Raw genomic sequence first — 24971 nt, 5'->3', positions numbered from 1 at the left:
TACTAGAGTAGAGGATTACAATGTAGTGATGTCCAAGTAATTCAAAATTATTAATGTTAAATGCCAATGTTTGTGACTTATTTTAAATATTTAACTTTGTGGTATGCCCTGTTATCTTGTAAGGTAAGTTCTCCTTCCTAGAGCTTCCTCAAAAGATTTTTTGTTATTTTCCTTTTAATTAATTCATTAAAATTTTATTTTTATATGTTTTAAAGGTTGCAGTCCATTTATAGTTATTACAAAATATTGGCTATATTCCCTGTGTTGTTCAATACATCTTTTAACCTGTCTTATGTCCAGTAGTTTGTACCTTCTGCTCCCTCTCTTCTATATCCCCCCTCCCACCATTGGTAACTGCTAGTTTGTTCTCTATATCTGTGAATCTGCTTCTTTTTTAATTATATTCACTAGTTTATTGTATTTTAGTTCCACATATAAGAGATATCCTACAGTATTTGTCTTTCTCTGTCTGACTTATTTCACTCAGCACAATGCCCTCCAGATCCATCCATGTTGTTGCAAATGGCAAAATTTCATTCTTTTTTGATGGCTAAGTAGTATTTCATTGTATGTGTGTGTGTGTGTGTATGTATACACACACAAGCGCGCGCACACACACACACACACACACACACACACACACACACACACACAAACAGGGCTTCCCTGATGGCTCAGTGACAAGAAATTAACTGTAATTTAGGAGATGCTCAAGAGGAGTCTTTGATCCCTTAGTTGGGAAGATCCCGTGGAGGAGTGCATGGAAACCCACTCCAGTATTCTTGCTTGGAGAATCCCATGGACAGAGGAGCTTAGTGGGCTACAGTCCATAGGGTTGGAAAGAATTGGACATGACTGAAGTAACTGAACACACACACACACAGATATATATCACACCTTTATCCATTCATCTGCTGATAGATACAGGTTGCTTCGATATCTTGGCAATTGTAAATAATGCTGGTTATTTTTCTTTAAAGTTTTTCTGTGTATATTTTAGATTGTTCCAGGTCTGTTAAAATAATGATGGTGGACATTTTCAGTTTTTTCAGTATATAGATTAAATCATGTCTTTTTGAGGGGGTGGGTTCACATCTTCAAACTGATCCTAATATGTACATTCAGAGCAATATACCACACTTGTGAATGCTAGTTTTTATATAAATTGGAGAAGGCTGAAACCAGCTGATTTGTAAGAATAAAATCATGTCTTATTTATATTTGTATCCCTGATACCCATCACAATACCATTCAATAAGTTGTTCATTTCAGTAAACATTTGCTAGGCATCTGTTATATGCTAGGCACTGTGTCAGGTGACAAAGATACAAAATAACTGACACATGGACTTTCCCTAGAGAAGATTCACAAGAAGACTGCTTATAAGTAAACAACTACAATCAAGTGCTTTGATGTATATGGTTAAGCACCAGAGGATCCTAAGGGGAAAAACAGTCATGTATATTTAGACTGGTGGGCTGCAGTCCATGGGGTCGCTAAGAGTCGGACACAACAGAGCGACTTCACTTTCACTTTTCCCTTTCATGCACTGGAGAAGGAAATGGCAACCCACTCCAGTATTCTTGCCTGGAGAATCCCAGGGACGGCGGAGCCTGGTGGGCTGCCGTCTATGGGGTCACACAGAGTCGGACATGACTGAAGTGACTTAGCAGCAGCAGCAGCAGCATATTTAGACTGAGGGAATATGAAAAGTTTCATAGATGGCGTAATCCTTGAACTAAGACTTGGGAGATGAATTAGGTATTCATCAGGAAAGACAAAGATATTTCATACAATTGGAAGAATAGTACCAGCATTAAGTGAAAGAGAGACTTGAGAACACCTGGCAATTTAGGAATGAAAGGATACATACTGCCTTATTGTGTGTGTGGCAGAGTGGAAGCCTAGAGAAATAGGCAGATGTCAGCTATTATTTGGCTTTATAGATACTAAAAGCTTTATCCTTTAGGCAACAGAAAGCAATCAATGAGCCTATAACAAGGGAGTAATATAGTCAGATTTGCATTTTGGGAAAAAATGGCATCAGTATTCAGAATGGGACAAGATTGGAATTAGAAAAGAAAATGCTAGGGAGAATGCTCTAGTAGTCCTGTTGAGAGATGAGGGTCCAAATTAAGACAGCGGCACCAGTGATTTTGAAGAGAGAATGAATTAATGGGATGTAAAAGAGGACCTGGTTACAAATTGGATGTGCTTTGAGATGACTGGACAGAGCTTTCATTTACTGAGATAGATGTTGGATAGATGATACTTGGGGTGGGGGACAAAGTAAAGGATGAGTTCCATGGAATTTAACATGCCTATGGGAAGAATGTCTAGGTAAATATCTCTAATAGGTGGATGGATGGTTATGTAAGTCTACAGTCTAAGAGAGAATTGGTGTCAAATCCTGGGGATCCCAATCGTGAATGAATAAATACAAGGAGAGTCAGAAAAGGAAACTAATTTGAGCAAAAAAAGAAAAATAAAGGAGGAGGATGACCTAGAGAAAGTTAAATCATAGAGAAGAGACTGGTCAGTAGTATCAAGTACCACATATAGAAACAGTAGAGCCTAAAAATTCCACAGGATTTGGCATTACTGGGATCTTGGTGAAATCTGTTTGAATTAGAGATAATGATCATTTCACACACTTAACTGTGAAGGGAAGTGAACTGGTAAAATAACTGGTTAGTTAAGTGTAGGGAGAAAATAGAACAAAAAAATTTTAATGAAAATATATAATTATGAATTATGGGAAAAAGACACAGGGGATTATTGTGATAGTTAATAAAATAATGGTGGTTATAAAATACTGTATAACCAAATACTTAGTATTGTAGATGTTTGGTAGACCTATGTACCAAAGTACAGTGCTAAGCTGCAAGCTTATACTCAAGAACCATTTGATGGGTTGAATTGTATTGGGTTTCCAATAACAAGAAACTAATCAGCTTCTGTGCCTTGGAATAATTAAAAGTTTAATTTGTGTATTTACTTCTGATAAAGGTCATCGGACACTATTTATTGGAGTTCATGTGCCCCTGGGAGGAAGAAAAAGCCATCGACGTCACAGGCATCGTGGTCATAAACACAGAAAGAGAGACAGAGAGAGAGATTCAGGACTAGAGGATGGAAGGGAGTCACCTTCCTTTGGTAAGAATCTTCCTCTTTGTTTTAATTAAATTTATCATTGTAATATTATACTTGTTTAGAAAATCCATAATTAGCAGTAATACTTCATACTCATAAAATTGTTTATACCTTTATAAAAGATGTTGGGCAGATTGGGGAGAAGTGGGAGAGAAAATGTTTAATCTTTTTCTCTTGTGCATCTGTTTTGTGAAGGTGAGAATTAGCTTAGATTTGTGATTGAGGAAATACACTTAGGTAGTAGAATTTATTGTATTAATTCTTGATGATTTATACAAATAATAGTGCTTGCTCTAAGTAGTTTCAAAATCCAGATGGAAATGTCTTTATCAAGTTCCCATTTCTGCTACTGCTGATGCTCTCCAAATTTCATTCTTAAGATGTGAAATTTCTACTATTTTAAATGTTATTCCTTTGAAAGTGTACAATTGACCTTTGAACAATACAGATTTGAAGTTGGAGTGTCTACTTGTACATGAATTTTTTTTTCAATAGTAAATACCACAGCACTACATTGTTCGTGGTTGGTTGAATCCATGGATATGGAACCAGATATGAGTGACCATAAATTACATATGAATTTTCAACTGGGAGGAAGGTCAGTCCCCCTAATTCTCACATTGTTCATGGGTCAACTGTATACAGAATATCAAAGCACAGTGATATGGAAGTCACTAACAATCCCTGAGTGCCATGAGAGTCTGCGTATATGACATAATTAAGACCGTGGCTTTCAGCTGTCTGCCCGTCCCACTTCCTGTGGCCTCCTTCACTGCACCTTGTTCACTTACTCACCTGGAGTCACGCCTCCTCTGAAGTCACTAATGCGTTCATTTTGCTCTCTGACCACAGCTTCTCTCCTTATTTGCTTGTTCAACTACTTGGCCTCTCTCCTTTTTTTCTATCCATGTTACATTTATTTCCTTATCCTACTCTGATTTCATGGCCAATTTTAGTAGTACTTTCGCTAATATTCTAAATTACCTTAGGTTCCTTGTTTTAGTTTTATCCATACCTTCACCTCTACCTTAAAAACCATATTTATGTTGGGGTTCCTCTATGTGCCTACTTCCCCTGGTAGGCATGCTCTGCAAGATGTAGTCATTCAACAGGCAGATTGTAGCAATTTAAATTCATCACTCAAGGGGATTATTCTTGTCATCTATCCTTCCAGCTGCCTCAAACCCACCTTCCCCCATCAGATTGTATTCAAATATGAGGTTAAGTTAGCATGTGAAGTTTGGGGTAACAATTTTATATTTAATACTCTATAGGCATTGCTTTGTTCAATACCTGGTTTTGCTAAGTATTGCAGAGAAGTTTTTAGTCTCTATATTTTTTCATTTTTAAAATTTATTTCTTTTACGTTTGAATGCTTATAGTTTTTTTTTTTTTTGCATTCTCTTATTTTAAAAAACTTGCTAAGATAGGCCTAATGGTGAATATATTAAAATGCCTTTATAGTCTGCACACACTGATGTATTCCATATAGAGAACATTTTCCTGTCTTTTCTGATTTTGTTCCACTTACTTTGGTCTCTTCTTTGTGAATTATTAATACATCTGCATCTTGGATTTATGATATCTGCTCTTTGTCCTTTTTTTATAGCTTGAAGTTAATCTCTCATTATTCATTTGATTATCTGCAGTATCAGTTCTGCATTTTACTACTTCTATTAGGGGTTTTGATTTTGCTGTTGTATTTTTAGTTTTCTTGAGTTAATTTCTTATCTCATCTGATTTTTGTTTACATTTCCTCCTGTCCTTTCCTAGATTTTGGTTTTCCTGATTGATGAGCTTCCCTGGTGGCTCAGATAGTAAAGAATCTGCCTGGGATGCAGGAAACCCAGGTTTGATCCTTGAATCGGGAAGATCCCCCTGGATAAGGGAATGGCAATCCACTGCAGTATTCTTTTTTAAAAAAATAATTTATTTTAGTTTTGGCTGCACTGGGTCTTTGTTGCTTTGTGGCCTTTCTCTAATTGAGTGAGTGAGGGCTACTCTTCGTTGTGGCTCACAGGCTTAATTGTCCTGTAGCATGTGGAATCTTCCCGGAAGAGGGATCTAACCCGTGTCCCAGCAGGGTTGGCAGGTGTATTCTTAACCACTGGACCATCAGGGAAGTCCCCACTCCAGTATTCTTGCCTGGAGAATCCCATGGACAGAGGAGCCTGATGGGCTACAGTCCATGGGGCTGCAAAGCGTGAAACACCGCTGAATGACTAACACTTTTTTTGCTGGAGAGCCTGTGGTTTTAGTCCTTTGATGGTCTCCATTATTTCTGGACATTTTCTTTTGATTCTGAAGCAGATAATTTTCAGAGGTATGATATTCTTTTCGGCCACAAGATTATTTTGAGTTTCCATTGATTTGTAGTAATTTTACAGGCTCCCAGTTTTTTTTCTTTTTACTCAGCAAAGATACCCATACTATATATGTCCAGCTTTATCCTAAGAGTGCTTAGAGAGCCATTCCCCTCAGTGTGCTGTTTGTCTACATTGCTGTCTATAGTTATGGGCATTAAAATTCCTCAGATACACTGTACTTAATGTCAGAGGTAGATTGATTGATAGTGGGGAGTATATAAAGAAAAATACTCTGAGTCTCCTACACTAGCATGTTGGAAGGATGGTCGTCTCTGAATCAGTGGGCAGAGAGTGGAGGTACGAAAGTGTCTCCCACACTTTTAGGGTTTTTTGTTTTATGAAGTGGGGTCTGGGAGTATGATAAAGACAAACCTGGGTAGATTTCTGTTTCTCCAGCTCCATCTGTGTAGTTAGGAGAGACTCCCTTGTAAACTCTAAGAATGGAATATCTGTTGGAATTAGCTTTCATGGTTACTTTGAGTTTTCATTCTCTTCTAATATTGGAGAAAATATATTCACATTATCTTAGAAATGATTAGTTGCTGCTGCTGCTGCTAAGTTGCTTCAGTTGTGTCCGACTCTGTGCGACCCCATAGATGGCAGCCCACCAGGCTCTGCCGTCCCTGGGATTCTCCAGGCAAGAATACTGGAGTGGGTTGCCATTTCCTTCTCCAGTGCATGAAAGAGAAAAGTGAAAGTGAAGTCGCTCAGTCGTGTCCGACTCTTCTCGACCCCATGGACTGCAGCCCACCAGGCTCCTCCGTCCATGGGATTTTCCAGGCAAGAGTACTGATTAGTAAACAAACAAAAATAAGCTTGTTCCCTCTGCTTCTGTCATTTTATTCTTTTTTTCCCATAATTGGATACATTATGTCAGTTTTTCTAGAACAGTGGCTCTCACCTTTAAAACCCAGGAATTTTAAAGACATTTTAATGGCCAAACCCCATACTGATCAGAATCTCTGTGGGTGGGGCATAGGTATTTTTAAAAGTACCTCAGATTATTCATATGTGCAGCCAAGATTGAGATCCACTCTTCTAGATACTTTGCTATGCAAAGTGTGATTCATGAGCCAGCAATATTAGCATCACATTTGAGCTTAGAAATACAGAATCTGATACCCATTCCTAGACCTATTGAATAGGAATCCATGCATTAATGACAACCTTAGGTAATTTATATACTCATTAAAATTAGACAGACTCTAGAATATTGCTTGTCAAATCTTGTTACATGCTAGAGTCACATGAAGAGCTCTTAAAAAATATTGATTCTCAAAGAGTTTTACTTACTTAATTTTGGGTGTTTCTCTGGACACTGGTATTTTTTAAAAAGTACCCAGGTGATTTAATATCCAGCAAGGATCAAGAGCCATTGATCTTAAGAGAGTCCTGCTTCTTTATTTGGTGAAACTTCGCAATAAGTCAGGTGAGCCAGAGTCTCTCTCTGTTGTGTCAGCCACTGTTTTTGGATGCCATCTATTCCTCCCCCAACCATGTGAGTATCTTTATTGATATTGAAACCTAAGATGTGTTTTATCAGGGACAAACGTTTGGCACTCTGGTGATCTCTAAGCAGTAGAACTTCCCAGATTTCACTTTTTTTTCAGTTTCTTCAGGACTAATAATCTGCTTTTATTCCTATCCCACAGTCAGTTTAAATGCCTTGATAATTTAGTATTCAGATACATGCTAAGACTGAAACCATGTTATGAACACCATTCCCTTGATTTGGGCTTTAATATTCAGCATAGTGTGAATATATGTGATTACTATTTTGAAGGCTTTGAAGAAAATTTCTGACTACTTAAGAAATGTTTATTTTACTTGGAAAGATTTCCAAGAAAATCTTTTGAATGCATACCTACAAGTGCTTTAAAATGATTAAAAATTCAACTTCCAAAGAGGTATGGGTTAGAGGAGAGTGTGAGGAAGCATCAGGTTCCTCTGCTGGGCTCCCAGAGGTTTTACATTGTAAATTGGAGTGTGTGTCTATGGAGACATGGAATAATTTGGACTCATATTTCTGGAGCAAGGATCAATTTAACAAAAAGATTTTAGTGTAAATGTTTGAATTTTGGCACTCCTAAAAATTCTGTTACTCCAGTGTATGAGAAACATCCAGAATCCCATTTTATTATATGACCCTGTCACATAAAGCAATGCTGTTAGGAACTTGACTGTGTTAGTGCTGCATCCAGGGAAAACTGAGCAGGCCTTACTGAAGCCAAAGAGCCTGCTCAAGTCACAGGCCTGGGATAGCTGGGTCTAGGCCACCAGGGCCTATGGTTGGAATGCGATTTCTAGGTGACTCTGCCTTTGGACTTTTGTCAGCTTTTTGGCTGTGCAGTAATGGTGGTGGTGATACTTTGATTATACAAAAAACTTTTTTTTTCCATTTTTTCTTCTTTTTTATATTCTACTTTTATCTTATTTTTACAAACCCTTGTGTTGAGGGCTGACTTTGAGTAGATCACAGCGAGGGAGCTGCTCTGCTACGAACAAACCCTGACCCAGAAGCAGGTCATCTACGAATGGTTAAGCACCAAGTTGCCCACGAACATGGGGTGCCTGACCGGCGAGGGGACAGTCACCGTTCTGGCCATCCCCTACAGAAAACTTTGATTCTTGAAGTTAAATTCAACCTACTTTTGTTACTGCACTTAAACACAATTGTTTGTATAAGAATGTGATGATTAAGTAATTTTTCTTCATACTGTAATCAATTTCCTGGTGACAGAAAACTGCTAAAACTTTACATCTTGTTATTTTTAATGTCATCTTTCATTCACCTAATATAATTTAAAATTATATTTTCAACTGGGAATGTGGATGAGTTGTTTAAAAATAAGTTTGAAGCATGAGCTTGAAGTCAGTGAAAATATAAAAGATACTGAGGGAAGTTCAGAACACTTTAATGTTAATTTGCTCCTCAGCCTCCCAACAAAGAATATAACAGGAATATGTACATTATAATTAGTTAATGTATAAGCACTGGAAATGAATACTAAAAATATATACTTTATTAAATGCTTATTTAAAATATGGTACTCAAAGATACTATGTGAATTAACACAACCCTGGAATTAGGCTTGGGGTTTTTCTTTTCTTAGATGTTAAATTGTGTACATACTTTAGGAAAAATGAAGCAAATACAGAAAACATCTAAGTTCAAATCTATTTATTGATGGCAATGGCTTTCTGTTCCTATTTAACTCACAGCTAGCTGATAGATGAGAATATCAATTAGTTTTTTAAAAATATTTTTAATAAAGTATAACACAAATATTTATAAATGTTAAAACATAGAAATGCAAGTGTACAACTCAATGGTTTATCACAAAGAAACATTTGTGTAACTGTTAATTCGGCTAGCGCTCCAGAAACCCACTTTGTCCTCACTCCCAGTTACTACTCTCTCCCTTCTCCTCAAAAGGATCTCTAGTCTGTCTTTTTACATTGGGTGTCCTGACTGTTTTTGAATTTTTTATAAATGAAGTCATACAGGAGGTATATGTGTCTTGATCAGTTGCTCAACAGTGTGTTAGTGGGATTCAAAATGTTTTTGGCTGTTCAGTTCAGTTCAGTCGCTCAGTCGTGTCCAACTCTGCGACCCCATGAATTGCAGCACACCAGGCCTCCCTGTCCATCACCAACTCTCGGAGTCTACCCAAACCCATGTCCATCGAGTTAGTGATGCCATCCAACCATCTCATCCTCTGTTTTGGCTGTAGCTTTGGTTTATTCATTTTTATTATGGCATAGTGTTCATTCATTTGTATATACCATGCATTCTACTATTTATGGACATTTAGATCATTTAATTTTTGGAGATATTATGAAGAACAGTGCTATGAACATATGTCTCTTGGCTCTTGGTGCATATATGCATTTCTCATACCTAAGAATGAAATTATTACTGCGTCATAGGATATGTGTATTTCAATTTTAGTAGATGATACCAGTTTCCAAAGTAGGGTGCATGTCTATACTTTTACCAGTAAAGTGTGAGAGCGTTGGTTGTTTTACATTCTAACTAACACCTGACAATTTCATTCTATTAACATTAACCATCTGATCAGGGGCATATGGTATGTCATTCTCTTAATTTGCATTTCTTGATTACCAGGGAGGTTCTGTAACTTAGCATTTGCTTTTTGGCCATTTGGATAGTCTCTTCTATGGAGTGCCTATTCAAGTATTATGCTTGTTTGTTCTTTTTCAATTGGATTGTTTTTTTCTTTTTGATTTGTGGAAGTTCTTTACATATTATGGATATAAGTCTTTTGTTTTCATATTTCAATTATCTTCCACACTTGTGACTTATACTTTCATTCTTTTAATGATATTGTTTGATGTATCTACAGATTCCAGAAGAGGCTACTAAGAGGCTGAGACCCTTATTCACTAGTGTAGTTTTCTATATTTTGTAATTTATTTCCATTATAATTTTACTAAATACAGAAACAGATCCTTATCTTAATCTATTAGAGTCTTAGCTACAGTTTGTATTACAATGATCTAGGGACAGAGGAGCTTGGCGGGCTATATAGTCCCTGAGGTTGCAAAGAGTCGGACATGACTGAGCATGCAGGTCAGGATGTTTTCAGTGGCTATCTTAAAAATGAATAAAATAGCTATCAACATAAGAAAAATATTTATGCTTAGAAATTTTTTTCTGATATTGATATTACTATAATTTACATTATTTATGTCATATAATTTTAAGTTGAATAGACATTTAAAAGGTCATTGAATAACACATTTTGAACATTTTCTGTGTTGAAACATAATATGAATCTCTTTTAAGACATTAAAAATATGGTGATAGGATGATCATAAAAATATTTTTGTGAGCATAATCTAATATCTGTAAAATCATTTCTACTTTAAAGAATGAAAAGCCAGATACAAGGAGTTCTATTTATTTAAAATCCAAATGAAATATCTTTTGTCCAAGAATAAATTATCCTACTTTTAAAATTATTTCCTATGCTATTATTACTGTGTCTTTGAGAAGTCTTTTAAATATATGACACCCTACCTCAGACTTTCCAAACCTCTTTATTCATAACTGTGAGGTTCATATTATTTCATGGCTATGTTGTGATGAGTGATCCTCATGCTTTATTAGGGGACACTAAGAAGTCTTAAACATAAGGTTCCTGCACATAGTAGAGTTAGGGAGATTGGGTACATGGTAAATATTATAGATACCCAGATTACTGATGCAGAATACACTGAAATAAGTCACTGAAAACAGTGATGAGAGAAATTGTTTCAAAAGCATGAGAAGCATAATGCCAGTGTTGAGGCATGGCTCTCTGGAATGTGATAAGTGAGTTTAGTTGTTAAAACAGGCTGTTGTGAGATACAAAACTGCTATGTCTTGTCACAGAGGTAGGTCTAATAGAAAAATATAATTGATTTCTTAGTGTGACTCTAAAATTGCAATTTTTGCTCTTTTTTTATAGCTATTTGAAGCTCTGATTTAAGGTTTTTTTTTTTGGTCCAGAGCAACCAGTCATAAAGGTAACAGGCTGTCTTGACTCTGATATGATTGGGTTTAGTATTTATTATTATCACCTAGATATTATGCTTTTAGGAAAAATATAATATTAGCATCTTATTTCAGACAAACTAAATCATAAATGTATCTGCTACACTGTAATTTCCTTAAGGACATTCATGGGAATTCAGCAGCCTCATTTCAAAATCAACATTCATATTACATCTAGGAAATTGGCATCTTCTTTTGAAGTAGTTAAGCTGGAGACTTGGCTAGTGACTTAATTCTTATTCATTTTGCTGTAAAATTTAGTTAACAAATTTCTTAAAATATTTGGTAATAAAACCAAATCTTACATGTTAGCATTCTAAAAGAGAAATGTTTTGCTAATGCCTGAAGCAAATAAACTATGTAAATGTAGTTTCTTTTTCCTTTTTCTTATAATTTCTTGAATATATGTCATTATATATATGATACAGTGGTGCATATTGGTGGGAACAATTAAACAATTTGAAAACTGAGGTGCCCTACATTTTAAACCTTAATTTTTAGAACAGTTTTAGGTTTATGTCAAAATTCACAGGAAGGTACAGAGAATTCCCATATACTCATTGCTCCCACTCCTTGCCTCCCCTACTATTAATATTGCTCATCAGAATGGTACATTTTTACCAAGGATGAAACTGTGTGGACACATCATAATCATGTCCAAAGCCATAGGTTTACCTTAGGGCTCACTTTGGTGTTGTATATCTATGGGATTGAACGAATGTATAATGGCATATACCTGTCATTTTAATATCATACAGAATGTTTTAATGCCCTAAAAATCCTCTATATTTAGTACCTTCATCCCACTCCCACTTCCAACAACCACTGACCTTTTTACTCTCACCATAGTTTTCCAAAATGTCACATAGTTGAAATCATACAGAATGTAGCCTTTTCAGATTAGGTTCTTTCACCAGCTAATACACATGTAAGATTCCTCCATGTCTTTTCATGGCTTAGTATCTCATTTAACTTTAGCATTGAAAAATATTTTGTTGTCCAGATGAATCATAACATATTTATCCATTCACCTACTGAAGGACATCTTGCTTTCTTCCAAGTTTTGGCAATTATGAATAACGCTGCTATAAACATCCATGTATAGGGTTTCTTTGGTAGGCATAAGTTTCAACTCCTTTGGGTAAATACGAAGGAGAGCAATTACTGGATCATATAGTAAAAGTATGGTTAGTTTTGTAAGAAGCTAAGCCATCTTCCAAAGTGGCTGTAACATTTTACATTTCCAGCAGCAGTGAATGAGCATTTCTGTTGCTGCACATCGTTGCCGGGATTTGGTGTGGTTAGAATTCTGGATTGAGGGCATTTTAATAGGTGCATAATGTTGTCTCATTGTTTTAATCTGAATTTCCCTGATAACATATGATGTGGAGCACCTTTTCATATACTTATTTCTCATCTGTATATCTTCTTTGGTGAGTTACCCATTAAAATTGTTGACCAGTTTTTTAAAAATCAAGTTGTTGGTTTTATTCAGTTCAGTTTAGTCGTGTCCAACTCTTTGTGACTCCATGAACTGCAGTACTCCAGGCCTCCCAGTCCATCACTGACTCCCAAAGTTTACTCAAACTCTTGTCCATTGAGTTGGTGATGCCATCCAACCATCTCATCCTCTGTCGTCCCCTTCTCCTCCCACCTTCAATCTTTCCCAGCATCAGGGTCTTGTCCAGGGAGTCAGTTCTTCGCATCAGGTGGCCGAAGTATTGGAGTTTCAGCTTCAGCATCAGTCCTTCCAATGAATATTCAGGACTGATTTCCTTTAGGACGGACTGGTTGGATCTCCTTGCAGTCCAAGGGACTCTCATATTGGTTTTATTAATGTTGAGTATTAACAGGTCTTTGTGTATTTTGGATAATGGCCCTTTATCAGATGTGCCTTCTTCAAGTCTGTAGCTTGTCTTCCAATTTTTTTTGACATTGTCTTTCATTCATGGATAGTTATCTTTGGTGCTATATCAAAAAAGGCATCACCATACTCAAGGTCAACTAGGTTTTTTCCTATGTTATCTTCTGAGGGTTTTATGTATTTGTGTTTTACATGTAGATCTATGATCCATTTTTGGGACTTCCAGGTGGCGCACTGGTAAAGAATCTGCCTGCCAATGCAGGAGTCTCAGGAGATGTGGGTTTGATCTTTGGGTGGAGAAGATCCCCTGGAGGAGGAAATGGCAACCCACTCCACTCTCACCTGGAAAATCCCATGCACAGAGGAGCCTGGTGGGCTACAGCCCCTGGGGTTGTAAAAGAGTCAGACATGATTGAGCACACATACACACACACACATGATCCTCTTTGAGTTTATTTTGGAAAAGTGTTGTAAGGTCTGTGTCTAGATCAGTGTTGAAGAAACTTTACCACCCTGGCACCTTTGTCAAAAATCAGATGACTGTTATTTACGGAATTCTATTGTTGGGCTCTTTATTCTGTTCCATTGATCTATTTGTCTGTTCTTCTGTCATTATCACACTGTCTTGCTTGTTGTAGCTCTATAGTAAGTCTTGAAGTTGTGGAATGTCAGCTTCTAACTTTGTTCTACTCCTCCAATATTTTGTTGGCTATTCTGGGTCTTCTGCCTTTACCTTTCCATATAAACTTTAGAATCAGTTTGTTGGTGTCCATAAAATAACTTGATGGGATTTTGATTGGGATTGCATTAAATCTACAGATCAAGTTGGGAAGAACTGTCATCCTGTTACTATTGAGTCTTCTTATCCATGACATGGATGTTCTAGCTCTTTCAGTATGTTCATTTCATTTTCAGACTGAGTGATGTGTGTCCTTTTGAGTAGGTTATTATTCAGACATAAAGAGATATTATATGAAAATGCTTGATCTAGAGAAGATATTGATACTTTTAAAAATCTGTTTTGACTTTTTCCCTTGTCTTATAATCTCACCATAGCTAACCACTTTATAATTAGCATGTGAGTAACTAAAGCAGTTTGAGTAACATAACTAGTAATGAAAAGATTAAAGTTTGCAAAGGAACTTGCTTATTTCCAATTATGATTCTATTAGTGGTTTTCTTCCTATAGTATAACTTTGTAAATTTGATTTTAAGTAACCATTTGTTGAAAATATGATCTATATTCCAAATAGAAATAGTTTATTTGTGATTGTAAAAGTAATATATGGTCTTTGGGATTCCAGTGCTATTGAATATTAAGCTATTAAAATCCTATTGCTCTTAGTTCTCATCATTGATTCTACAGCATCTGACATTATTGACTTGTTCTTTTCTCCCTTGACCCTGTTATACTACTCTCTTCATCAAATGTAAGTTTTATAAGGGCAGAGGGTTTTTTCTTTCTGTTTATGTCTGTCTAATTCACCTGACCAACGGAAGGTATTCATTATCTATTTGTTCAGTGTACCAATCCTTGTACATATCTATCTAATCCTTTTCTGATTTTTTTAACTCCTCTTCCTCATCCTAAATATTAAATCATATTATTCCCCTGATACTGAGCCTTCTCTTGTCTTTCATTTTTGAGTCCTCATTCGTTGTAATCATATTACTTCTCAAGTTAAATGCAACCTATATGTTTACCTCTGACCTTGTCCTCTTTTCCAGAATCAAATATCCAGAAGTCCTGTGACCATCTTTATATGTTTGAACTATAATCACCTCAAACTCAGCATATCTAAAAGATGTCTCCTGTGCTCTCAGCCTACAATACTGGCTCCTCATTCTGACAAACCTTTTTTCCCGAGTTTTATTGAAAAATAACTGACATACCTCACGGTATAAGTACATGATAGTTTCCTTTACATATGTTGTGAAATGACTACCATGATAGGTTTACTTAACATTCATCACATTATCTCTTATAGGTACAATGAAAAGAAAAGAAAAAGGTGTCTCCTCGAGATGAGAACTCGTAGAATTTACTCAACAACTTACTTACATATCATAAAGCTGTATTAAGTATAGTCATCATGTTGTCTATTACATCCCTAGTACTTACAACTGGAAGTTTATACCTTTTGAACATTTTTCTCCACTTTCTCCTCTTTCCACTCCGTACTTCTGATAAGCACAAATCTGATCTCTTTTTTCATGACTTTAGCTCAGACAGTAAAGAATCTGCCTGCAACACAGGAGATATGAGTTCAGTCCCTGGGTCAGGAAGATCCATTGGAGAAGGGAATGGCGACTGTCCATGCCAGTATTCTTGCCTGGAGAATTCCATGGACAGAGGAGCCTGGTGGGCTATAGTCCATGGGGTCACAAAGACTGAGCAGCTAATGCTTTGGTTTTATTGTTTTGTCTTTTTTTAGATTCCACATATAAGTAAGATCATATATTAATAGTATTTGTGTTTCTCTGTCTGACATTTCACTTAGCATCTTCAAGGCTCATCCATGTTATAATCCTCTTTCAGTTAATGGCACTACTATTTTCTCATTCTCCCTGCTTCAAATTCTAAGCCTCTCTATTTTGACAGGGCTATATTTTCATTGTATCCATCCCCACTACCACTAGCATCAGCATCAGTCATCATATTTGTATGATGCTTTATAATTTTAAAAGTATTTCTTGCATGCGTTATTCTTCTTTAGGGACTTGATCCTATATTCTTCTGGGAAACTAATTCTGTCAGCTGGAAATAATTTTTACTTAAAGTATTTAATTTGTTATTAAACAGTAAATTTTAAATTGCAATTAAGAAAAGTATAACAAGGAGAAATATAGAGTGCTGTGAATTAAGATAACAGGTGCCTGACTTAATTGTTGCATATGAGTGTGCTCATGTGTGGTATGTGTGTGTGTGTGTGCATGTGTGTGTGTGTCATGAGTCTGACTAGGTAGGCTTGCCAAAGTATATTATGGTGAAGTAGATGATGAAAGATATAGGAGATCTAGAGGACACAGTATATGCAGTGGCTCTGAAATGGAAAGGAACATGCTATTTTTGAAATTCTGAAAGAAAACTAAGATACCCAGAGTGGAGTGGAATTACAAGGCAGAAGGTAAGGCTATTAAGATAGGCAGAAGCTAGGGCCCCACTGCAAACATTTATTGATACAAAAAGTATGAGACTATATCATATTTTTTATTATATGTATCTTTTTCCCTTTTGTCTTCCAAAATCCTCCCAATTGTGACTTAATTATAACCTAATCCTTTAAATTACTTATCAATTGGTTTATTTTCACAAAATATTTAATATTATAGATTTAAGTGATCACTATGGTTTGTTACTGATTTATTCATTCTCTTGTGTTTTAAAAAATAGTTTAAAATACCAGATATTTTATTGTAATAGCATTGAATTTATAAGATGGTTTTCCACTATTGGGCTTTTCCATTAATATAAATATATTCATTTATTTAGGTCTACTTTTATATCATTCAATAAAGTTTTATAATTTTCATTGCAAATGTATTGACTGAACATATATTTACCAGGTAACCCAGCAATTCTACTCCTAGGTATTTACCCCAGAGAATAAAAATTTACACTCACACAAAAATTTAGAATGTTTATAGCAGTTCTATTCATAATTGAAAAAACTGTAAATTTAATATCCTTCAACAAGTGAATAGATAAGCAAAACAAGGTACATTCATATAATGGACTATTACTTAGCAATAAAAAGAATGAATTACTGATATATTCAGTGACACAGATAAATCTCAAAACCTTAAAGGCACATTGGTAAGTGAATAACAGTCTCTAAAAGCTATACACCATATGTTTCCACTTGTATAGCATTCTGGAAAAGGCAAAACTATAGCAGTAGGGACCAGATTAATGGTTGCCAGGAGTGAGGGGAAGGATAAGGGTGTGATTGCCAAGAAGCCTTGCAAAGGAGTTCTTTTTGGTGAATTATATTCAGCACAGTTTTAATATAAGTGAATTTTATCATAGTCTACTCTTCTGAATATGACCATAAAATGTAGCAATGTGATGAGAGAAACTGTGCATGTGTGTATGAGAGATGTGGAAATATTTTCCATGATGCTTAAGTAATCCAAAATAATCATCACATTTGATTTTATCTTTGATAATATAGTACATTATATATTTACATTATACATGTTTATAATCCCATATTTTACTGGACTTAATGTAATACTGAATCCATCTTCATTTCTCAAGTCTATGCTGGATGAGTGCTGCAGTGGGGGAGATGTGAGTGCTGTGGAAGGTGGTAACAGGGACTTTTGCAGTTCCAGGTCTTGTTGATGCGTGTTCCTGTTTCTGGTATCCATAGACACCCCATCACAGCGAGTACAGTTTATTCTTGGGACTGAGGATGATGATGAGGAGCACATTCCTCATGACCTCTTCACGGAACTCGATGAGATTTGCTGGCGTGAAGGTGAGGATGCTGAGTGGCGAGAAACAGCCAGGTGAGGAATTTTTGGTTGAAGGGGGAAGTGATACTAAAGAATTTTCATACTACCAGAAAAAAGAGATTTCTATTGCCACAGTTTTGCAAACATCCATCAGTGCTGCTTATTTCTGAAATTGCTCATCTGGCCTGGGCATATCCTATAAATGAGAAATGGGTCAGAATGAAATCCGAAGGCTGTAATTATAGTAAACAGTGACGCAGAATCAGCAGCAGCTGCAGTCTTAAAGATAAACAGCATAATTTGTGTGTCATCAGGGAAACAATAGCTATCGAACAGTAATTTATTTGTATCTTTTCAACTATTAATTTTTGCTCCAACTGGTGATATTATGTGGGACTTTTTAAAAGAAAGGACAAAAATTTTAAGAGATTTTAGTTGGAGTCCTGGATTTATGTACTATTTATTGAGGGTAAAAATATTTGTAATGTGTTTCTATGATATGTATACATTTAAACATAGTGGTTTTTAAAAAATAATTCTTAAGAGATTACTTTTTCTGTCACTTATAATGAATATTTCTATATTTCCATTTGATGACTTGTGATAAAAGAGCAATAAATTTGCATTTATTTATTTATAAATACAATAAATTTATTTGCAAAATAAATAAATTTGCATTTATTTTTTCATTCTTCTTTTCTTGTGTATTTACTCATTTATTTAACAAACACTTATGGTCTATTATGTGCTAAGTGCAATAGAACAGCAACAACAACAAAAATCGTAGTGAATACCCTGTCTGTTCAGTGGTTAGGACTTCGTGCTTTTACTGCAGAGGGCGCAGGTTCAGTCCCTGGTTGGGGAACAAAGATCATACAAGCTGCTCTGTGCAGCCAAACAAGGAAAACAAACAACTTAGATCTTGCTTTTAACAACCTCACCTCTAATGTGGGATTTAGATAAGTAAACAAAGTTGTGAATACTGTATAATGAATGCTGTGATCCAGGTGTGCACAAGGAACTGCAGGCATACCTAGGGTTAACAATAAAATGGGAAAGTTAGAGACACCAAGGAAACATCTCATACAAAGATGGGAAAAATAAAGGACAGAAATGATATGGGCCTAACGGAAGCAGAAGATATTAGGAAGAGGTGGCAAGAATACACAGAACTATAAAAAAAGATCTTCATGACCTAGATAACCACGATGGTGTGATCCCTCACCTACAGCCAGACATGCTGTTATGTGAAGTCAAGTAGGCCTTAGGAAACATCATTTCGAACAAAGCTAGTGGGGGTGACGGAATGCCAGTTGAGCTATTTCAAATCCTAAAAGATGATGCTGTGAAAGTGCTGCACTCAATATGCCAGCAAATTTGGCAAACTCAGCAGTGGCCACAGGACAGGAAAAGGTCAGTTTTCATTCCAATCCCAAAGAAAGGCAATACCAAAGAATATTCAAACTACCACACAATTGCACTCATCTCACATGCTAGCAAAGTAATGCTCATAATTCTCCAAGCCAGGCTTCAACAGTATGTGAACCGAGAATTTCCAGATGTTCAAGCTGGATTTAGAAAAGGCAGAGGGACCAGAGATCAAATTGCCAACATCCGATGGATCATCGAAAAAGCAAGAGAATTCCAGAAAAACATCTACCTCTGCTTTATTGACTGTGCTACAGCCTTTGACTGTGTGGATCACAACAAACTGTGGAAAATTCTTCAAGAGATGGGAATACCAGACCACCTGACCTGCCTCCTGAGAAATCTGTATGCAGGTCAAGAAGCAACAGTTAGAACTGAACATGGAACAACAGACTGGTTCCAAATAGGGAAAAGAGTACTTCAAGGCTGTATATTGTCACCTTGCTTATTTAACTTACATGCAGAGTATATCATGCAAAATGCTGGGCTGGATGAAGCACAAGCTGGAATCAAGACTGATGGGAGAAATATCAATAACCTTATGGCAGAAAGTGAAGAAGAACTAAAGAGCCTCTTGATGAAAGTGAAAGAGGAGAGTGAAAAAGTTGGCTTAAAGCTCAACATTCAGAAAACTAAGATCATGGCATCCGGTCCCGTCCCTTTATGGCAAATAGGGAAACAATGGAAACAGTGAGAGACTATTTTTTTGGTCTTCAAAATCACCGCAGATGGTGACTGCAGCCATGAAATTAAAAGACACTTGCTCCTTGGAAGTAAAACTTATGACCAACCTAGACAGTATATTAAAATGCAGAGACATTACTTTGCCAACAAAGGTTTGTCTAGTCAAACCTATGGTTTTTCCAGTGGTCATGTATGGATGTGAGAGTTGGACTATAAAGAATGCTGAGTGCCAAAGAGTTGATGCTTTTGAACTGTGGTGTTGGAGAAGACTCTTGAGAGTCCCTTGGACAGCAACGAGATCCAACGAGTCTATCCTAAAGAAGTCAGTCCTGAATATTCATCGGAAAGACTGATGCTGAAGCTGAAACTCCAATTCTTTGGCCACCTGATGAGAAGAACTGACTCACTAGAAAGGACCTTGATGCTGGGAAAGATTGAAGGCAGGAGGAGAAGGGGATGACAGAGGATGAAATTGTTGGATGACATCACTGACTCAATGGACATGAGTTTGAGCAAGCTCCGGGAGTTGGTGATGGACAGGGAGGCCTGGTGTGCTGCAGTCCATGGGGTCACAAAGAGTCGGACATGACTGAGCAACTGAACTGAACTACCAAATTTTAATTTTACATATCACCAAGGTTCTTGTTGAGATGTAGATTCAGTAGGCCTCAGGGACAGAGTTTCAGATCTTGCATTTAAACATTGTTTGATTCCTGGGTCAGGACGATCCCCTAAAGATCCTGGGAAATCCCATAGACAGAGGAGCCTAGCAGGGTACAGTCCATGTGTTACAAAGAGTCAGACAGGACTGAGCACTCATGCATTTAACTCTAGCCATAGAGAAGTAAAAAAGCAAGAGTATTGCTCTATTCTTATTTATAGCATCTCTCCTCAAAGGCAATCACTGTTAATTGCTTCTAGTATATCTTTTCATAAACATTTTAATGCCCACATCTGCATGTAAATGTATGCCCTTTTTATGTTTATATAAGAGGAATTTATACTGTGTTCATTCCTTGCTTTTTTGACCTAATATGTTTGGATCATTTTCCACATTATCAGTATAGATTACTCAGTCCTTTTAATCTCATTAATGACTGCATTACATTTAATTATATGGAGGAACTTTATTTATCCAGTCTTGATAAGGATTTAGGTTGTTTTATTTTTTGTTTTTTTGCTGTAATAATCATTTATACATATATTTTGGCATTATTTTGTAGGTATTTATGTAGGGTGACTTTTTAACAGTGGAATTTATATATCAAAGAGAGCAGACTTTTTACTTTTGTAGATATTGCAAAATTGCCTTCATAAAACATTTTGGTAATTTGCACTTTCTTCAACAATGTATGAGGATTCTTATTTCCCTCAAACCTTTGCCACCCAAAATCATCAAACTTGTAAAAATTTTAGCTAATTTTAGGTGCAGAATAAATTTCATTGTTTTAATCTGTAATTTAAAAATTTAATAATTTTTAATTATTAGTGAGATTGAACATCTTTTCATATGTTTTTATGTTTTTCCTGAGAACTAGCTATTTATTTCCTTTACCAGTTTTATTTCAGGTCATTCATTTTTGTTGCTGTGTTTTTTAATGCCTTTAAACTATAGTATGTTATTCTGTGTGAATTACCCTTTTTAATGATAAATATATATAAATTAAATTCTTTCTGATGCCATTATAATATTTTAAATATAGAACTAAATTTGAAACAGTTTTTATTAATATATGACCTGGAAAATTTTAAGATTAAGAACCATCTACCTAATTTTTTTCTTCCAACTGCATCAAAACCTAAGTACTATTTTCAAAGACATAATATGTGTGCTCATCTTCTTTGATGACAGAAAAACAATATATGATAATATTCTCCACCAATTAGTGTTATAAATTTTGCTCTTTTATGAGGAAAAGTTGTTGATAAGGAATTTAAAGTGCAAACCTCCCTGTTTAAGGCTAGAAGCATCCATCCTCAACTAGTTCTAAGAAACAAGTGTTCCTGGCTGACTTAAAGGAAGAAGATTGATGGTTATGATGACTGTACAGCTCTGATTACAGTTTCTTTAATCAATTGCTGAGAATTACTTCTTGGCAGCATTTTTTAAAAATATATTTCTTTCTTCTTTCTCATCCCTCAGAATAGAGCAGAGGAATAAGATAGGAATATGTGTTTTGATGTAAAAATCTAGAGTTTTTACCTTCTAGATCGAATGGTGACCTATTCCTTTTAAGCACTAACTTCTTGTAACTTTCCCACTCTCTTCAAGCTAGGAGATAGCAGAGTAATACCAGAATCTAGCTCTCTGCCTATCACAGTTGAGCGGGTAAGGTTTTATCATGCTCTAATGGATTAACTTGAACAACATTTTATTCTAAGTCACCAAAATATGTTGCTACTTATTTATAAAGAATGAAAGAGATGATTTAGTTAATTATTAGTATTCTCTAATATTATTAGTTAAGACCTGTGTTCTTAGCCCTGCTTCTGGTGCATATATTTGAGGTTCAGAGAAACATCTGATGAACAGTCAAAATAGTAATAGACATTGAAGAGGAGAGTAGATAAATTTTGGCTGAGGCACAGTACATCAGGAAAGAACAGAACATATTTATTGAGGACTTAGAAATGGAGTAGTTTTCAAAGTGGTGAAAGTAATTTTGTTCTGGATAACCTAGTTCATCTAAAAAGACTAATTTTAGTTAATTCATGACTCCATCTGATTTTTCAAATGCAGTTTAATTCTAATAGATTATTAGCCTAATGATTTGAACTAGTTCTTTCTTTTGATTAGTATTCCAGGGGCAGTTAATAATTTTCTACCCTAATAGTAGAAATTAAAAAGGATATTTTATCAGCACATTGCACCTGCCACATATCACACCTAGAATTTTCATGCCCACTGTTGTTGCCAATTAAAGCTTAAGTAAAGTTTTAGATTTTGAAGCTAAATTTTGAATCATAATTATTTAATAAATGTTTGTGAAAACCGGCTGTTCACTTTTAAAGACCCTAAAAGAAGCCATATGACTGGACTAATGAAATCAGCACAATTACAATGTCGTGCTTATAAATAACATGTAATGTTATTAATAGAAAAGTACGCAAAGATACCACGGCTGTGCAATTGTGGAAACAACATATTTGACTCACTGTGGTTGCCCTTTTAAAATGTTTCCCACAAATGAGCTCAGCAGAGGCAAACCAAGGGGTAGCAGTTAGGCCTTTGATACATAGATGGTAATGTGGAAAAGCATTATTAAATCAAACCAGTTTTATTGATGATGTGAAGGTATTTGATATTCAAAATTGGTAGAGGTTCAAGTCATCAAGATTTTTCAGTGGAGTGTGAGGTGTGAAAATAATATGGATAAAGAACAGCTAATGTCAATAAACTCTAAGTTTGGATATATTTTGTTTTCCCTTTCCCCTTGAAATAGGCACTTTATGATCACCTATGTTATTCTCCAGCCCCTATCCTAACCATGTTCCCCTTTAACCCTCAATATCCTTAACTCTACCCAATAGAAAGATGTTTTCTCTTGAAAATTCATGACTTTCCCCAAGGCTATGATTTTAGATGATACAGTAACTCCCTATTTGGATAGAATCAGAGAATAAAATTATTAGAAAAGTTAAACTGAATTAGTGAGAATAAAATAAACAGAAAGAGTAAATTCCATAGAAAAAGTCCATTTCTAATTTACAGAAGAATTTTATTTTGTAGATTTCTTATATGTGTATTGTAGAGAAGATTATCATCAACTTAATCCTCAAAGAATTCAGGAAACACCTATTTTGTGTTGTTGCTTAGTAGAAAGAGATTCCAATGTGTTAATTATGGATGAAAACAGACCCAGACATACTGAAGAAAATGAAAATAAACTCAAAAGAGTTTAAATCCACCCTTCCCCCATAGAAAATATCATGCAATTGGCCTACAATTTCAGGTTTTTTTATTGTCTTTCACATCTCATTCATGCTCATGAGACTCCTGTTTGCTTTGGTTTGCTAGTCAAACAAGTGTCAGCTGAGTTTATCTGAAAACTGGAATCAATTACAGCAGTTTAGGTCATTAACTGCAGTCAGGCATTTTGCAACTGACAGTATATTCAGTGACTACAAATCTTGAAACAGGATTTGGTGTGTTCTCAGGCCTGCTAATTTCTATCTTTAGAGTATGAAATGGAATGAAAAACAGAAAAGAGAGATATACGTATATATCTTTAAAATATATTCATTTAAATATCTTTCAAAGCTTTTGGCATCATTCTGGAGTTGGCATAAAGAACTGAATCTTGAAGTGTTTAGTAACTTGATATTTGTAACTTGTGGGTTCCTTTTTATGGGAAGCATCTGATGTTTCCTCCTGTAATGTTCATAATGGTTATATCAAACCATCCATGCATATAACTTATATTTGGTCATCCAAACTGCATGAAACTCCCAAGAGTCTCCATTCTTTTCTGAAAGACCAAGCCCTCAATTTGAAGGAAATTATTCTAAAGGAAGTAGTTTTGTTTTTAAAATGTCTTTTCAGAGACACGTAGATCAATGGAACAGAATAGAGAATTAAGAAAGACTAACCCAAGTTCTGTGGTGTTGGAGAAGACTCTTGAGAATCCCTTGGACTGCAAGGAGGTCCAACCAGTCCATCCTAAAGGAAATCAGTCCTGAATATTCACTGGAAGGACTGATGTTGAAACTGAAACTGCAATACTTTGGCCACCTGCTGCGAAGAGCTGACTCATTGGAAAAGGCCCTGATGCTGGGAAAGATTAAAGGCGGGAGGAGAAGGGGACGCCAGAGGATAAGATGGTTGGATGGCATCACCGACTCAATGGACATGAGTTTGAGTAAACTCCAGGAGTTGGTGATGGACAGGGAGGCCTGGAGTGCTGCAGTCCATGGGGTCGCAAAGAGTCGGACACGACTGAGCAACTGAACTGAACTGAATCCAAGTTCAGCTAAGCAATTTTTGACAGAGGTGAAGGAAGAATTGTCTTTTCAACAAATGGTACTAGAATAATTAGAGTTCTATAAGTAAAAAAAAAAAAATTGACTTCAATATAAACTTCACAGTGTACATAATATTAATTCAAAATAAATTGTAAATCTAAATGTAAAACATAAAGCTATATAAATGTTAGGGAAAATGTAGGAGAAAATCTTCAGGACCAAGGGCTAGAAGGTGAGTTTTTTAGACATGATACTGAAGGCACAATCTTTTAACTAAAAGAAAATACTTTAAAATTGGACTTCATCAGAATTAAAAACTTTTTGCTGTGAAAATAACAAAACCTGTTAGAGGATGAAGACAAACTACTGACAGGGAGAAAATATTTGCAAACCACATATTTGACAAAAATATTATATCTTGAATATGTAAAGAGCTCTCAAAGTTCAACAGTATAAGAACAAATCAATTAGGAAAACGTGCAAAAACAAGCAA

At 35.7% G+C, this 24971-nt stretch overlaps 1 protein-coding gene across 2 annotated transcripts in view; it reads left to right on the top strand.

The window, feature by feature from the left end:
- The window catches only part of SLC4A10 (solute carrier family 4 member 10), a 450611-nt gene that overhangs the window by 279001 nt on the left and 146639 nt on the right, over nt 1–24971 (top strand). For both annotated transcript variants that reach the window (XM_081581599.1, XM_081581598.1), the window contains 2 exons: nt 3010–3156; nt 17320–17458. Coding sequence is in view for 1 of the 2 variants with exons in the window: in XM_081581598.1 (XP_081437724.1) it covers nt 3010–3156; nt 17320–17458 (286 nt within the window). In the remaining variant the exon portion in view is untranslated. The remainder of the gene's footprint in view (nt 1–3009; nt 3157–17319; nt 17459–24971) is intronic.

The sequence above is a fragment of the Giraffa tippelskirchi genome, chromosome 3, assembly GCF_054371585.1.
Source record: "Giraffa tippelskirchi isolate mGirTip1 chromosome 3, T2T-mGirTip1v1.2.pri, whole genome shotgun sequence".
NCBI classification, from domain to species: domain Eukaryota; kingdom Metazoa; phylum Chordata; class Mammalia; order Artiodactyla; family Giraffidae; genus Giraffa; species Giraffa tippelskirchi.
Note: the sequence above shows the minus strand (reverse complement) of the source record. Positions and strands in the feature narration are given on the sequence as shown.